This window comes from Spodoptera frugiperda, chromosome 28 (assembly GCF_023101765.2).
Source record: "Spodoptera frugiperda isolate SF20-4 chromosome 28, AGI-APGP_CSIRO_Sfru_2.0, whole genome shotgun sequence".
Taxonomy (NCBI): Eukaryota; Metazoa; Arthropoda; class Insecta; order Lepidoptera; family Noctuidae; genus Spodoptera; species Spodoptera frugiperda.
In genome coordinates, this window is record NC_064239.1 from 5,901,804 (window position 1) to 5,918,813 (window position 17,010).

Consider the following 17,010-nt stretch of genomic DNA (forward strand, 5'->3'; position numbering starts at 1 on the left):
ATTCTGTGTGTACACAATTTTCCTAATTTTTTTAACGGTTTTGTTTATTCGGATCTTTATCCCTTTTGAACTTTACTTAACCCCCGTTCGCTAAGTAGAAAAACAGGGACAATTATTGGTGGCGAAACGGAGTTGGCCAGGTTTGCTAGTATTATTAAAGATTTTTTGTCTACTAGACTTCTAGCTTGATTGGAAATTAATAGGTAAATTACGGTCATTACCATAGCAACAACAAAGACAATAACTTGAAACAACGAATTTATTCGAAAACATGTTACAATGTGTAAGTTATGCAATAAAATAATATATTGTGCTCCAAATAATGTATTTAATTTATAATAAAAATCATTGTGTCATCAAAACACAAACATGCATAGTACATTAAATATATTATAGTATAATAATAATCAAAATTGTTTAAGTAAACATTAATTAATATGAATGCAAATGTTTGTTGATTGACACTTGTAAGTGTAAACTCTTAAGTCAGGTAGGTGTTATTTTTAAGAATGGTGTAAGAAATACCTTGAGCTCCAACTAACAGCAGAATAGTAATACTCTGTCCACATTTTATCTAATTTAAACAACGCATACGCAATCATTTTCCGTTTGCTTTTCTTTATCAGTTTATCATATTCAGATTTGTAATGTTGGAGGGTGAATCAGTAGTATACTTGCAAGTGTCAATATTTTATTACAACTATTCTTATTAGATTACTTAATAGAAATTTACTACCTGAAAAATAATGCACATACACAATGTTAGCAATAAAATAAAGAAGAAACGAAGATCAAGAACAATTTTTTATCACACAACCTTAACTTCTTACTCAATAATTTAAATAAATACTTAAGGTCTTTATCTCGCAGTAGTTGTTTTTTTACATGACATTGTTAACAAGATCTAGTTTGATATTATTATACTCTGAAATAATACTTGAAAAAGATAACAAATTTAATTGATATAAACTAAACACTCTTTACAAAATGTAATAAAAAATAGTGGCTTGTACAAAATTTTAGGAATTATATTTATAACGCAAAACTAAAAGGAGCCTAATATCAATAAAAATATCCAAAAACAAACTGAATAATTTTATATACCATACATCAATAGCACAAATACTATATCAAAAGCTTCTGGCTTATGCACACAAATTTAGTTTTCTAATACATATTCACATAACAAGGTGAACCCAAATTTATTCATACTATTTGCAAAATAAAGTATTACAGTATTATCGCATCAAAACTGATGTGAAAGAGCAATAAGCTACCTATCTTAAGATAAATTTTATTACTCAAGGAAACATTTAACATTATCCATTTACATGTGGATAAGTAATATTCAGTTATCAGGATATCTTTATATTAGAATCTATATAGATTTTTCTCATAATCTACCACAGCTTTTCTCACATTCAGAACTATGATTTGGCTATGGATACATCACCTTAGCGGTGATATTCAAAACAAGTGGAGAGGTTGTCTTTTAATTTTACCTAATATATAATAAAATTTAATTAATCATTTTTCTTGTCTGCTGGTTGTTGTTCTGTTTCCAAAATAGCTGGAGTTCCATTCTTTACTTGTTTCTGTTGTTGTTCCATCTCACCAGAGAAACCAAATTCATTGACCCGCTTATGGTCGACCTTGTAGATCCAACGTTGGTATAAAAAGATGAAGAATACAATATCTGTAAAAAAATAAATGTTGTAAAACAAATATTGTTATCCAAAGTGGTTGGTAGAGTCTAAACTCACATTATGCAAATTATTTCTCCCATTGAAATAACGAATGGTAGAACTACTACTAACTACTAACTACAAGGAAATATTGATGTACTGTGACATCATCATAAGGTTTAAAAATACATTTAAAACTATTAGTACAATTTAGATAACTAATGGTCAAATACTTAAACATCACTCAATTTTAAGACTCTCTCAAATATAGTGCTGTCCCTACAAATTCTTTGTAAATAACATGGATAGCACGAGATTTAATTACAACTTAAAATTGAGTAGCATTTCAGTATTCGGGCGTAAGATTTTTTCAGAAAACATTCACTTACCATCTCTGAAGCAACCCAAGCGGTACATGGTTGGCATTTTTATCACAAAGGCGAAGATATCATCTATAAATGTATTAAGGAACTTATATGTCATCATACGCCATGGCAAATGTGCTACTGACTTCAACTTGTAGTTGATGAACAGCTGTGGTGTCATCATGATGAATCCAAATGTCAGTAAATATCCATACATCATGTTTAATATAAAAGAATACCATCCTTTATGTTCCTGGTATAACAATGAGTATACACCATAGCCAATTAAAAGTGGGAAGCAAGCCCAGCTGAGATAACGGAAAGCCAACATATCATACTGCTTTGTACTAGATTCAACATATGATCCTTTATCAGTGAAACTTAGTTTTGGTATACCAAATATACGGTCCTCTCTATTTATCTTCACATCCATAACTTTGTTAATTTTCCAGACTTCAATAAGTAAACCTATAAAGCATGAAATTCTGACCATGACATTTGTTTCATTATCAAGAACATAAAGCAACACCACTGTGGATTGGAAAACATTAAAGAATACTGATCTCACAGAAAGACCCTCAAGTGACTGCCTGTTATTCCAGAATTGAATATCATTTTTGAAAGCGAGTAATTCAAATATGGAATGTAAAACTGAAACACTGATAGTAAGTGCAAGCAGATATGGTGAAGTGTCAAGTAGCAATTCCTTGACAGTGTCTTGCTCTTCATCCTGCTCCTCAGCCCCCAATGCTGAAAACATACTCAATTTGTCTCTCATTGCTTGGGCAGTATACAACTGCCATTTAAACAAACTTAAAGGCTGGAATGTTAGCTCCAGGTTCAATATTTCTGAAGTTTTGTTAATTGGTACATAATCTCGCATCATATTCCAGTAGTCATTCAAGAAAACTGCAGGCTTATACTGTTTTCCATCGGGTAAAAAGAAGATGAACTCATCTAATGGAGGTGGAACACTGCCTTGCATCCAATTAGTTTGGTCTGTTACCAAATTCACAGTTAAATTTGGATGCCAATGTGATACTATTTCCTCTTTAAGGGTTTCAGCTTTAATTATTTCTTCAGCAGATTTTTCTGTTTGCCCTGTTAACAAGTTGTGTGTTTTCATATAACGTAATTTTTTATATTTATTAAGCATTTTTTTGCCATAGGTGATGTATGGTCCACCATAATCATTTTTATTTTTAGGGTCAGGTGATTTTCCAGATTGTACCACAAATACATGGAGATAAATTGATCCATTGTTCTTTAATGAATCTGATGGCTTAATAGTGGTGGAGTGAGTGAAGGTACCATCATTATTAGGGCCTCCTAGCCAGTCACCATAAATAATTCCAGTTTGTTTCCAAATTAAATCAGAATCATCTAAGTTAGAATAAAATTCTCTCTCTGACACATAGCAGTACATATCTAAAACAGTGCCATTGGCAAACATATTGATAGCAGGGACACGAGGGGCCGCTGTAGGATTGCTTAAATCAGTCTTGGGCGCTGATGGTTGCCGAAACATGGACGTAATAAAATACACCACTAGTGCCCTTATAATCAAGGACTTTGTAATAGCAAAGAATGATTCCATCTTCGTTGGCTGCATCCTGCGCCTTTGTTCATCGATTTGAGCATTAACCTAAAACAATATTGATAAGATTACTACTATTTTAAATAATTGATTATCATACTTTGACCTCCATGGCATTCAATTTTTTTCAGGTTAATATTGTTATAGTCTTTCCTGTTCTTAAGAAACTTGTTAACTTGGGTTTGAAAAAGTATTGTAATATTACAATGCAAAAAAAAGTATACTTACATCAACAGCATCTTCAGAAGACCTATTTGCTTCCACAACACTGTTTTCATTGCTGACTTCGCCTGGGGGAGTGTTGGAAGAATTAAGATTATCAGATTCCGCCATACTGATTATTTAGATATTGCTGGATTACTTATTGCTTGTATTTTAAATAGCACTCAACATTTGCTTTCAAGACAAGAAAATGTCATCGTTCTCTCTCTACGTTTCTTCTAACATGAAATGAAATGAAATTGGATTTCTTTTTATCAATCCAATCCACTTGTCATTGACAATTTTTTTTTTATCTATCGTCTATTGGCGTTTAGTTGTAGGCTTTTAAGACTCCATTACAGTTGCTAAATCTTACTACGACATACCATTTACAGTCTGTCTAAATAAATGAGAACTTATGATGAGGGCGCCTCAATCGTGCACATAGCAAACCCTACAGTGCGACTAAAATAATATTGATACTAGCTATTATTATTAATTATTGATTATTGTTAATTTATGTTTTGGTGCATCTTAAGTGTAGAAAACATAACGTAGACAAATCTTCATTGAAATGTTCTTCGGTGAAATGATCTATTATACTATAGCACTGACCAAATAATACCATATTTGTTCAATATTGTTAACACCGCAAGAATCATGTATATAGTATATATAAGATCAATATTATGTACATATTTTGAACAGAACCATATAAAAAGCGGCTAATTGAAGTTCAACATAATCAACAACCTATAAGTGGCCCCTTCCGACCAGAAGCCTCTTCGCACACGGAGATGCTTGGCGAATTCAAACTTATAAATTAGGAATTATAAGCCCAGGTTTCTTTACGATATTTATTTTCCTTCGCCGTTGGTAAAAGTGATGTCAAAATGAATTTTTAAAGTACATATAACTCGGAAAAAGTCATATTGGTTGAAAAAGTCTTTTCCCTTTGGTAGGTTTCAAGCTCGCACTATCATGCATGAGAAGCGTCTTAAACCTCCGTGACACCAAGATACCATTCTTAAAGTTGGTAACTTCTTTTTAACGCTGTAAAAGATTTGTATTTTCTGACGAAATTCACAATGTCGAAATATTCAAATTCAAAATATCTAATCGCAGTGTACCACTAGGTAACACGTTTATTAATTGCTAGCTTCTGCCACCGTTTCAACCGCGGTCCCATGGGATAAATAGTAGTCCACACGTTATTCCAAACCATAATTACCCCTGTCACAGAATAATAAGTAAGTTCCAAATTTCATCCCGATCAGCATTTTCAATTTGAAAATGCTGATATTTAGTTTTGAAAATTTCAAAACTAAATACCTAATGTGGTTGGCAACTGTCAAAGTGGCGCTAGTATCGATGGTTCCATAATATTGTATTTTATATTATCTATCCATAAACTGTATATTAAATTTTTCCAAATAAAATAGACAATAACGCCCTGTGCTGTAACAAAATGCTATAAACTTGGAGCATAACATTCTCCAATATAAGAAAAATAGTTAGCTTTGGTTGAAAGGCTATAAATAGGACAAATTATATCAGAATTTCTTGAAACTTGTCTATGAAAAAGCCAGTTAATGCTAAACTGCTAATACTAATTACGTTCCTATCTTTATTTTAGAGGTACATGTAATAAAACTATAATTGATCGCTGTACATAGTACATATATTTAAAAATTCATAATGGAGGATTTTTATTCACCCAAGAGATCCCATAACAATGCTTTTCCATTTCGTCCGTTGGTCTGTATGTTGGACTACGCTAATCTCAGAAACGGCTTAAATGATTTGTAATACAGATTTCAGTAATATATTATGATGGGTTTCACGTGACATTTGGTTTATTATTTAAATAAAATCGGTTAACAAATAAACAAGTTATGACAATTAAGGTCGTCACAAATAAGTACTAAGAAAAATGAGCTCCGATTTGTATGGTCAATCATATTATATAGGGTTTAGCTTAAGCAGGACACACGTTAGTTGAACGCGACAAGACACCCCGCGTAGTTAATTATCTATAAAAAATCAGTTTCTCTTGGATAGTATAGGTAATTCATGAGAGAAATAAAAAAAAGTCATATTTAATGGTTTATTTGAAACACAAAATTGAAAGACTGACAGTTAATCGGACCCAAAATGCATTTGGAAACCTTACCAAATGTTCGGATTCCCAAACCATTACCAAATTAGTTTCGACAACATTAAACAAAACATAAAAAATATTACTAACAGCAAGTCACTTTATAAAGTTCGCCTAGAATCTACTCAGTAATACTCAGATTCTGCAGTGCATTATGTTGAATTTCTGTCACTGGTTTCCATCACAGAGATTTCATTACCTACATTTTGAAGATTACTTAAAAACATAGAAATATTCTACTTCCTCACTAGCAATGTAAATGGATGCATGATTTCCTGCCTATAATTAAAGGCCCAAACAGTCTTGTGCTTGCAAAAGATACCTATAAAGAAAAGGTTTCTTCCTTACATTCATCACCTCGCATTGTTCCAAGCGGTCCTTTGTACAAACTGTCACAATAAGGTATCATTTTATAGGCACAAGATATAGACCAATGTAAATGGCAACAGTCCACAAAATATGCTCAGTTTAGCCATACACAGGTTAAGTCAATTATTAAGTATTGTGAAACCTAGCAAATAAACTATCAGAATAAAATAATATAATTATACATTGTATGTCATAAATAAAATGTTATGCCTTAAAAGTTTAGCCAGTGCTATAATGCAAGTTGTTAAAATACCAATATTATGGTTATGCTTACTGACCTAAAAGGTCGTGTCCCAAGGTTTACGTTATTGGGGCATTATTGATACTCACAGACATTTAGACATAACAGTAAAACTTAAAAATTAAGTACCTAATAAAAACTATAAATGTGAAAAATGACACATTATGCTTGCCAACTTAGGGAGCCTGTATAACGTCAACTAAATTAATTATGCTTACTAAAAAACCGAAATTTATGAGAGTATTTAGAATGAAATATGTCAATATATACAATTTACGATTGCATTGTTTCAACTTCTAGAATTGATTGAAATGATTCATAACACTATTATAAGAGTATATGAATTCCTCAAATATTCAAATACAAACAAAAGCAGACTTAAAATCCATGCAATATTGTGAACTGTCACCATTTCTGGGTTTTAACTAGAATTAATCTTGCATTTCTTCAGGCAATTCGTGAGGATTGAGAATGCCTGGTACTGATAACTGTACTCTTCGCTTCTCTTCTTGTGCTTGACGAAGATTGAACAGGCGCTCTTCCAAGAACAAATCACTGTCATCTTCACCAGTGTACTCCTGTAATATAAAACACCATTAAATATAACAAATACATGACAGTATCTTTTAAAATAATTACATGACATTAAGAAATACGCACAAACCCTTAAAATAAGAATACATTAAGCTGATAAAAATTTAAGTATTACTCATTTTAGTTGTTAAAATGAGACAACATATAAAAAATCTAAGTATCGTTAAACCGTGAAAGAGAAGGATGTTAAGAATAAATATTTGCCTCAGAGTGATGTGTGTGAATATAATTTTTCAAATTGAACCAGCACTTCTTGGGATCAACAAACAAAATCTTCAATTTTATAAACTAGTAAGTATAGATAAATTGTCCTTCTCAGATAAATATCAAATATAATTAAACAGGAAAGCCTCCTCTAAAGAGAGAAGAGAAAGAAGAAGGGAAATTAAGCTAAAGAGCTTAATTTATTTTTTATTATTTTTAGATATAAGTATAATACAGGGTGTCCGGTGGCAGAATTAGGATTTAAATTTCAAACTATTTTCGAACCGTTAGCGGAGGGACGGAGCACTTCTTGGGATCAACAAACAAAATCGTTCGCAATCGAAGCTTTTTTAAAGCAAACGATTCCTGTGCTATTGCTCGTCGAAGATTTTGTATGGGATACAATATCCGACGGTTATGTGATGCGTCAAGCGAAGATTTGATTCTTCGGAGGTTCAGAGCAACAAGTTCAGCAGCAAATAATCCGCGGCCGGGATCGAAGGTCGAGGACTGATGACAAATATAATTAAACAGGAAAGCCTCCTCTAAAGAGAGCTCTAGGGCTCCCAAAAACGATTGAGAGAAAGAAGGACCTTAAATTAACCCCTCAAAGTGCAAGCTTAATAATGATTTTGCGCAAAATTGTGAACACAATCTTTTGAAGTGATGAAGCCCATTTTCATTTAATTGAAAGTTTAAATAAACAGAACGGTTGTTATTGGTCACCTAAAGGACAGAACCCACGATTGAAACATTAACAGCCACTTCACAGTCCCAAAGTGACGGTTTGGTGTGCATTGTCAAGCAGAGGAATAATCGGTCCCTATTTTTTTGAAAATCGTCAAGGACAAGCCATTACAATGACCGCCGTTTCTTATCGGCGAATGCTTACCGATTTTTTTCTGCCAATATTAAGAGAACATCCTACCTACAGTTCACAGACATGGTTCCATCACGATGACGCCACGCCTCACACTGCTAGAGAGACCATGGCGCTTCTTCGTGATTTGTTCCCTAACAAATTAATAAGTCGTTTTGCTGACATCCCCTGGCCACCCAGGTCGCTGGATCTTACCCATATGGACTTTTTTCTGTGGGGATACCTCAAAAGTAAAGTTTAAGAAACCGCCCCACCGACCATCTCAGCATTAAAAGAAAATATCGTTCGCGAGGTTAATGCTATCCCGACGTCGCTTCTCCAGCAGCTGAAGCCAGATTCCAAGAGTGTGTCTGACGTGATGGTCAACATTTAGACAAAATATTTTTTAAGAAATAAAACCCGCATTTCTCTTCTTTGTTATAGTCATTGAAATAATAAAAAATATTTTGCCGTTTTTTTATTATTTAATTTTAAAATCCTAATTCTGCCACCGGACACCCTGTATTATGTGAATTATCATTAGTACAAGTACTTACTCTTATTTGAACTAAAAAGTCTCTTAAGTGATCTTTGAATCCGGGAATATCTTGATCCAGGTTGAAAAGCCCCTGAACAGTGATTTTAATTTGATTGTCTGTTAAATGAGGGAATGCTCTTTTCAGCAGGTTGGCCACATATTCCTGAAATATAATTGACATTGATCATGATGATACAAGAAAAAAAATAATAAAGATAAATTCATTTCTGTTACATTCATTGACTGCTGGAAATAATTTTTATTAGCATAAACTTTACCTGAATATAAAGGACATTATCAGGTGTGGGTCCAAGTGGTACTGTAACTCGCCCTGCTTCCACAATGGAGAATATATATGCCAATATCGTAGCATGCATGGTAAGGCCGGCTCCATGAGATGTGTCAGTTACGACACTGAAAACGTGTTCTAAAATGTCACACAAATAAGTTTGGTAAAAACTCTGTGCTGCCTGTGGGTGCAGCTCTACATTATGCAACAACCGATATAAAATCTGAAGACCAGTATCGGCCACATTTCTCATTGTATGTTTAAATGCCCAGATAATGGAATCCAATACTAATTTGAACTGTGCTGGAGGTATACTTAGGAATGCCTTAAAACAATGTGTATTCACTGCCTGCAATAGGAGGAAGAACTCTGTCCTGTGCTCTGGATACTCTTCAAAGTCTTTGTTTATCATCTCAAGAGTGCATTCAAAAACTGCATCAAATATCTTGGGCACTTCAGATGTTATATGCCCTTCTAGCTTATAAACAATTGCAGCCATGCAAGACAAAACTTCAGGTTCTCGCGCGTCTGGCACTGCAGTTCTTTGGTAATCCAAGAGAACAGCATCCAAAAGTGGAGGAATGAAATTTTCCAATACCATGCTTTTATCAGTAGAGCGTGATACCCAACTGGCAATCAACTTAAGTGTCTCCTTCTTTATTATACGCATGTTCTTTATAAGTGGCTGTTTTGTTACAACAACACCATTCAAAGCAATTGCTTGGCTTATGTTTTCAGACATGACTTTGTAAACATTGAGCATGTCCAAATATATTCTACCCAATTGCACAACATATGGATGCCCTAAAGCGCGACAGGCACGTACATTCGTTTTCAGAATGCTTACCAGCTGTTTCACAGCCTCTGGATCCTTCAAGATATCCACATTATGTGATGCTTGAGATATAATATCATCCCAAACTTGATTGGGTAGAAGCATATACTTCTCAATGAGTTGTTCTTGTGCCACTTGATCCACTTGTGCACTGATCATATACCCTACAGCTTCATAGAAAGTGTGCACTTGAAGAGTTTGCAAATCACAGATAATGGAACTGATAGTGCTTAAGATTTCTTCAATAAATGGACAAGCTTCACCAACCTGCGCAGTCACGAAATGACGCCGACACTTGATTGCGATTTTTATAAAGGTGTCACATGCCATATCTTGGACACCATCGTGAGTCTCGTGCATGAATTCGAAAAGTTTATTGACCACTGTTTTCAAAAACTTCCAATGAGCTCTTAAGAATCTGGGATACTGACCCACAACATACATTATGTTACTAGCAATAATAGCTTTATTATCCTTTCCCTTTTTCTGCTCGCAAAGTCCTAACAACTCTTTAATTACAACAACAAGAAACCTTTTCTCATCTTCCTCCATCATAGCACCTGAGATAGAACCAATAGCCCAGCACAGTGTGTTCAGATTTTTCCATGACCATTCACTACCATTTACTTGGTTCTGAAGTTTTTCAGTCATGATGCGTTCAGTATCTTGGTAATCCAAATGTGTTAAATAGACTAAAGTTTCTCTCATATTCTTATACAAATTAATTGAATCAGTGTCCTTCATAAACTCTCGCACCACTTCACCATTCTCATTCTCCACCACTAATACTTCTTCCGGCTTAGCCATCCTAGAGATCATTATATAGCGGACACTGCTCAAAACCTCAGAATACAAGGCTTTCCTGCCTACACTCTTACCAAGTGATGTATACATGTTAGATGTATGCGAGCATGGTGCAACTTGGTATAAATCTGCAGCCAGTGCATACCAAAATTCCAAACAAATTTTAAAAATTTCTACTTCTTCTACTTCAGATATCAGTACAAGATACCGTAGAGCATTCATTAGAGTGTTTGTAAGCCCTCTTCTTTCAATAAGTTGTCCATGCTCTTTTAAGTAGGTGCAAAGGAATAATGCAAGATTTTGGATAAACACTTGTTCTTGGTCTCGACCAGCAGCATATGCTTCTCGTATATTGGTTGTGAGTGGGAGCATTGCTTCCAGTTGCTCCATAGTTTGCACAAGAAGAGCAACAAACTGTTCCTCATAATTGCTGACTGTCACACCTGCAATCTCTGTCAGACAGCTTAGAGTTACATTTCTGAACATTGGTACATTCAAAAACTTGAATATGAGTGTGCTTATCAATTTCATTTCAAATATGTATCCAAGGGGAATCCAATTCAAAAATCTTAGCAGAGTATGTAATGTTGCATCCACTAGAGGAGCATTTTGTGAATTTTCAAGGACAAATTGACAGAGCTGGAATATCTGACTGAACTCAGAACACATTGTGTCTTTTAAGTGTTTTGCTTTTGTTTGAGTTAATTGTCCTGTGCTGAAAACAAATACTTCCTCACTGAGCAGCTTCAAAATTACCATGTTGTTTTGGCAAAGGCTTTCATTTGTCTTTGATGCACCAACAATATCACTTATAAATGTATCCCAGTTATGAGGCCATTCTCGTTTCAATACTTGGATCAAGATCATATTGAGCTTTTTCAAATACACCTTGTTGTTTTCCATAGTTACAGGGTCTGATGAGTTTTTGATAATGAGACCAACAATGTATTTTTTAATACCTTCACATTGGTTTCTTGGTAATATTTTCCATCTTGTTTGAATAACTTGCTCCAATATTTGTAAGGCATAGTATTTTGTTTCCTGGTTTTGTGAATATTCCAATATGGTATCAACACGAGTCCAGGCATCAGGGTGTTCTTTTAATGCTGTCAGTATCTCCTGTGCTGTACGTTGCTGTTCTCCCACAGTTGAGTACAGACATCCAACTATATTATCAAGTAGAGTGATGTCTAATTTCTGATTGAAATCCAAAAGTTTAGAAGCTTGTTGCTCTAAAGTTGCCATTCTGCTTGTTACAACTTATTCAAAATTTGATCCCTTTATTGAAAATCAAAACTCTGATAATTTTTCACATTCATTCCTCACCTTACGAATCACTGAAAAAAAAACAATTCCTGAATTAGGAAATACTTTATGGAGCTATAACCTCTTCATGATGCATAGATAATTATCGAGTATAAGGATTGAACAATATTGAATTTTTTTGATCAAATCAAGAGTTACAACAAAAAAGGACACACAAAATGTAATAAGTAAGATAATTACAAATACTTCTTCAGTATATATGAAAATATAGAGCACACACCCCGCATAGATACTGCGAGTGTTTGCTAAGGATCGTAACATCACCAAATGAAAAAACTTTTGTTTGTTCACGATTCAAGATTCCAATATAAGGAAATGGTGTAATGATAAAACTATTAACTTACCCGAGAATATAATTTGCGGCGCAATCAGTCTAACGCACTACCATACATACTAATCCGTTGTTTTCGTGAAGCTTGAAAAAGCTTACACGCATATTGTCTATGCTTATTTTATTATATTTTTTTTATATTTCCATATAAAATTATCTATAACTTCTCACTATAAAATTTAAAAAATATGTTTTTTTATTTATAGAGACATTTTTTTAGTCAATAATTAATTTGTGAATAGGTCGGACATTAAAACATCATGGAAAACAATGGAACAATAATCGGCTATCGGACAGATCGGACTGTTGGACGCATAGACTCAACTTTATAGTGTAGAGTCTAGAGCTCCCCTATACTTCTATATAATCTTTGGTCTAGTCTAGAGTCTTCACCTACACTTTACTACACAAACCAAAAGAGGAATAAGAATTATACCCACAAACTGCAGAACGGTAGAAGTCCTCAAAACAAAATATTTTAAATTGAATCAGTGTGACCACCTTATTTACAAATATTATATTTTTAAATAGGATAAAACTAATCCTTTTGGCCTCACAGGAAAATTGATAATACCCAGTATTAACTCAGTATTTATCTGAAAAATCGACCATCACTAGTTGTTGTACATAAGTTATAGTTGTAAATACTAAGAAATATAAATATATTTCTTGCTTCATCAGAAACATTTTAATTTTTACATGATTGTGGTCCGTCATATCCCGCTACCATAAATTTCATGAGAAAACACAAAATAAAATAAGTAATTGCAATAGGAGTACCAGTACCTAATATGATTTGTTTGTGTAACCAATTAGCTAGATGTACCAGCAGCTTACTAGCTTATCGGTCACACAATATATTTTTCCGTGCGGTAATTGAACCCGAGACCATTGAGCTATTACTAGGTACTACGTACATTACTACTACGTATTAGTAATAGCCCGAGATATGTTACGATACAGACAGTTTCCCAGCCAATCCGCCAAAAATAAATATAACAAATTAAGTGAAATATTTCTGTAGGTAGGTACTTAGTATCTTATCGATATGAGTCTATACTAATACTAATATATTTTAAAGGTGAAGAATTTGTTTGTTTGAATGCGCTAATCTCTGGAACTATTGATACTGATTCAATATATCGATATATACTGGTTGGAATTGGATAACAATTTTTGTATTGCATACCTATTCTGTGTAGGTATCAAGGAACTATCTACCTATAGACTACAAAATATCACGCTACGATCAATAGGAGCCGAGTAGCGGATCAAACCACGCAGGAGTAGCTATACTTATAGTATAATATTACTATACATACTTTAGAGTAGGCTATCATTTGCTTAACAAGCAAATAATATACGTACGTACATAATAAATATTTGACTACCTAAGTTAGTTAGTTTGCAGTAGGCAAATATTCAAACTTAACGTAGATTTGAGTGCCATAGCAAAAGAAAACAAGTCATTAAACCAGCAAATGAAAGGCACAAAATTCTATTCAGTAACCAGCTATAAAACAAGTCAATAAGTATAGTAGGTGTAGTTAACATTTTTACGGTTAAAAATTAATTGATCCATTTATCTATGCATAATAGATTTAGTAACGCTTCATTAACTTTCAGGAAAACGTTGTGCTAGAATAAAACAAGCAAAAATATAATCAATTATACTTTCCTAATTAAGTTGTGTCTATGTATGATAAGTTTTATGATAAAATAGTTTAATAATATGTAAGTACTTCGGTCATCATGCTGAAGTCTTTTGGTATTACTGTTAATTGTGCAAGTAAGAAAGTATTTACAAAATCAATTGCCAAAAGTAATAGCGCCAATTGCCTTAGAACTCTTGGTTCTCCAGAAGGCACTCGAACAAGATGAAGGTGGTAAGGTGACATTATTGTACGCTAACACTGTTCGCATCTCGATCTAATCAAGGGTCTTCTCATTCCCAAACATCCTGTAGATATATTGGCATGTCGGCGATGAGTATTCATCGGTCTTTCGTAGTTATAATTTGAAACAGTCTATATAGATGTGGTACATTGTTTTCTATCTTTGACAGTAAAGTTGTTTTAAAATTCGGCAAGAAGCGAGATGGTCCTCGCCCCATACTACAGTTGAAAGACTAGATCAAGCTTGGTACCCTCTTGAATAACAACATTATATTTTAATATTGTTGTGTATTGTGGACCTAGCTAAGCTATCTACCTACTTTTTATAGGTAACGATTGTTCAAATCAGTACCTATAATAGAGGCTTATACAGTATTTGGCTTACATATTTGAATATTTTTTTTACGGCGTTGTGTTATAATGAGATTACTGAATATTAGTCTTCTTGTATTTTACATAGTAATAGATTTTGTTTACATGCACAGTAAGTACATTCCTATCTAATGTTGACATTAAAACTACTTCAGCAGTAGCACGAAGCTTGGAATTATGGTCGGTATATGGTAATAGGCTCACCCCTAATAGCCTAATACAAATGGGACTCATAACATAACTGGTGAAAAGTGGGTATGGTAAAAACATTTTACAGTGGCATTACGTGCCATAATGTGCACTGCTGCCTGCCTTAAAGGGGTTAATATGTGAGACGGTATAAAAAATGATTATACGTATTTATTTATTTATTTATTTTTATTATACGTATCTAATGTTGCAGACTCCACGTTCCAAGATGTTGGCCATTTAAGTTATGACGATGACGGATACGGAACTAGATGGATATATTTTCCAGACGGCGACGGTTACCCTCACTACGTCAATCTAACCATTGTCGAAGAAGAACCTCTCACCCATAGACTGACAACTAATGCTGATATTTTATTTAGATTATATATTAAAGGGTATGTATGGATAATGTCGTTGCTAAGAAAACAAGAATCGCGATTCGTATCAGGCATATGAACAGCATGTGGCATGAATGTCACTCTGTCATTCATGTACAATACGTACCTATCTGTAGAGCTTAACTGCCTCATTACCTAAGTAGATGGCATCAAGGGAACCAAGCATGACCAGCCGACCGGCGTGACCAAATCACAAGTCACAGATTTGTGACTTTGAGAAACTACCTAGTCTATTGGAATAGCCGATCTTTTCAAACGGATTTACCTATTTTTGCGCATCATAGGGTACTAGGATTTATTACCTTTTTTTAAATTAGATTTTTAATGAAGTTCTTCTTTAATCAGGAACGACACGAAGAGTTATATCTTATTGGATGGTGATGGACGAGCGATTAACAAAAGTGATCGTAGTATGACAGAAGAGATGATGTCTTCAAAGCAGCCTTTAAAATTGTTAACACATGGATGGCTATCATCTGTGGATAATCCAGGGGTACCGGATCTAAAGGATGCCTATTTAGAAACTCGAAATGTTGTTGTTATAACTGTCGACTGGAGCGCTACAGCAAGTAATATATTTTATCCTTGGGTAGCAAATGAAACTAAGTATATTGGGGCTAGAATAGCTTCATTTTTAGATGGTTTAAACAAGTGGTACAATGTGACTGGGGAACAAGTACACTTAATTGGCCATAGCCTTGGAGCACACGTCATGGGTATTGCAGCAGCTCAAACTAAAATGCGCGTGAACAGAATTACAGGTTGGTAACTTTTTTTATCGTTGATAAGTCTGCGTTGGGCACCAACGTAACTTTTGTAATGCCGGCAGGTACCTACCAATTATTACCTTACGATCCATAAATTGTATCTCACGTTGCAAATTTAATATTTCAGGACTCGATCCAGCCAGACCCTTTTTCGAGTTCCCATCCCATCTTAACGATTCACAGAAACTAGACCCATCTGATGCGGATTTTGTTGATATTATACACACATGTGCAGGTCTGTTAGGTTTCCTATCACCAATTGGGACGGCAGATTTTTATCCAAATAATGGAGTCGCACCACAGCCAGGATGTGAAGATATTGTTAAGTTCTTTGGTAAGTGCTTATTATTTTTTTTCGTGGGTGATATGTAATACGCCGTTCTCATAGACACCTAAGTATCTATCTATGGACCTACAGATAGTTCGTACATTTAGATAAATAAGTTTCTTTGTTTAAAATTATCTACAGCCTGAGAACCCGGCCATAAAAGTAAGAGGTACTTACCTAATTTCAAAATAATGCATTTATTTACAGATGGTTGTAGTCATGGCCGATCATTCTACTATTTCATGGATTCAATCAAATATCCCAAATCTTTTCCGACATATCGATGTGAAAGTTGGAATGATTTTTTGAATAAGCAATGTGATCAGCATGGATATATGGGTGAAGGAGTGAACAGAACTATGAAAGGGAAATATTTTTTAATAACTAATTCATTTCAACCATTTGGCAAAGGTGTATAGAAATCACAGTAAATTGGTAATATAAAAACAGTAACCTATATATACCAAATTTAATAAGAAATTAAGTAAATATAGGTGATAGGTTTAGTATTGTTCAAATTAAAAACTTTTAATAAAACAAGTTTTCTACAAAAAACTTAAAAGCCGTATATCCAAGTAGAAATTATACTTGTTGAAGTTAAAAAAAAAATATAGTCTATGCGTTGACGTTTGACGTTGACATACATAACATTATTGAAATAT

The 17,010-nt window shown here is 33.9% G+C and overlaps 3 protein-coding genes across 4 annotated transcripts; 1 reads left to right on the forward strand and 2 right to left on the reverse strand.

Annotated features, from left to right (window-relative positions):
• Positions 1-245: 245 nt before the first annotated feature.
• Positions 246-4,162, reverse strand: LOC118265324 (putative lipid scramblase CLPTM1). Its single transcript, XM_035578139.2, has 3 exons — positions 3,876-4,162; positions 2,075-3,695; positions 246-1,696 (listed from the first exon to the last, which is right to left on the reverse strand). Exons 1-3 carry the CDS (start codon positions 3,978-3,980, stop codon positions 1,524-1,526), a joined length of 1,899 nt encoding a protein of 632 aa, XP_035434032.1. The 5' UTR covers positions 3,981-4,162; the 3' UTR covers positions 246-1,523.
• A 1,779-nt stretch (positions 4,163-5,941) lies between these two features.
• On the reverse strand, positions 5,942-12,577 carry LOC118265323 (exportin-1). 2 transcript variants are annotated; one of them, XM_035578138.2, is made up of 4 exons: positions 12,410-12,577; positions 9,090-12,076; positions 8,831-8,974; positions 5,942-7,194 (listed from the first exon to the last, which is right to left on the reverse strand). In XM_035578138.2, exons 2-4 carry the CDS (start codon positions 11,982-11,984, stop codon positions 7,048-7,050), a joined length of 3,186 nt encoding a protein of 1,061 aa, XP_035434031.1. In that variant the 5' UTR covers positions 11,985-12,076; positions 12,410-12,577; the 3' UTR covers positions 5,942-7,047. The 2 variants fall into 2 exon arrangements, with proteins under 2 accessions (XP_035434031.1, XP_050562106.1); XM_050706149.1 differs by lacking the exon at positions 12,410-12,577 and adding an exon at positions 12,246-12,304.
• Positions 12,578-14,587: 2,010 nt separating this feature from the next.
• LOC118265319 (phospholipase A1) lies at positions 14,588-16,767 on the forward strand. The gene is made up of 5 exons (XM_035578135.2): positions 14,588-14,775; positions 15,067-15,250; positions 15,599-16,014; positions 16,148-16,354; positions 16,556-16,767. Exons 1-5 carry the CDS (start codon positions 14,712-14,714, stop codon positions 16,765-16,767), a joined length of 1,083 nt encoding a protein of 360 aa, XP_035434028.2. The 5' UTR covers positions 14,588-14,711.
• The last annotated feature ends 243 nt before the right edge of the window (positions 16,768-17,010 follow it).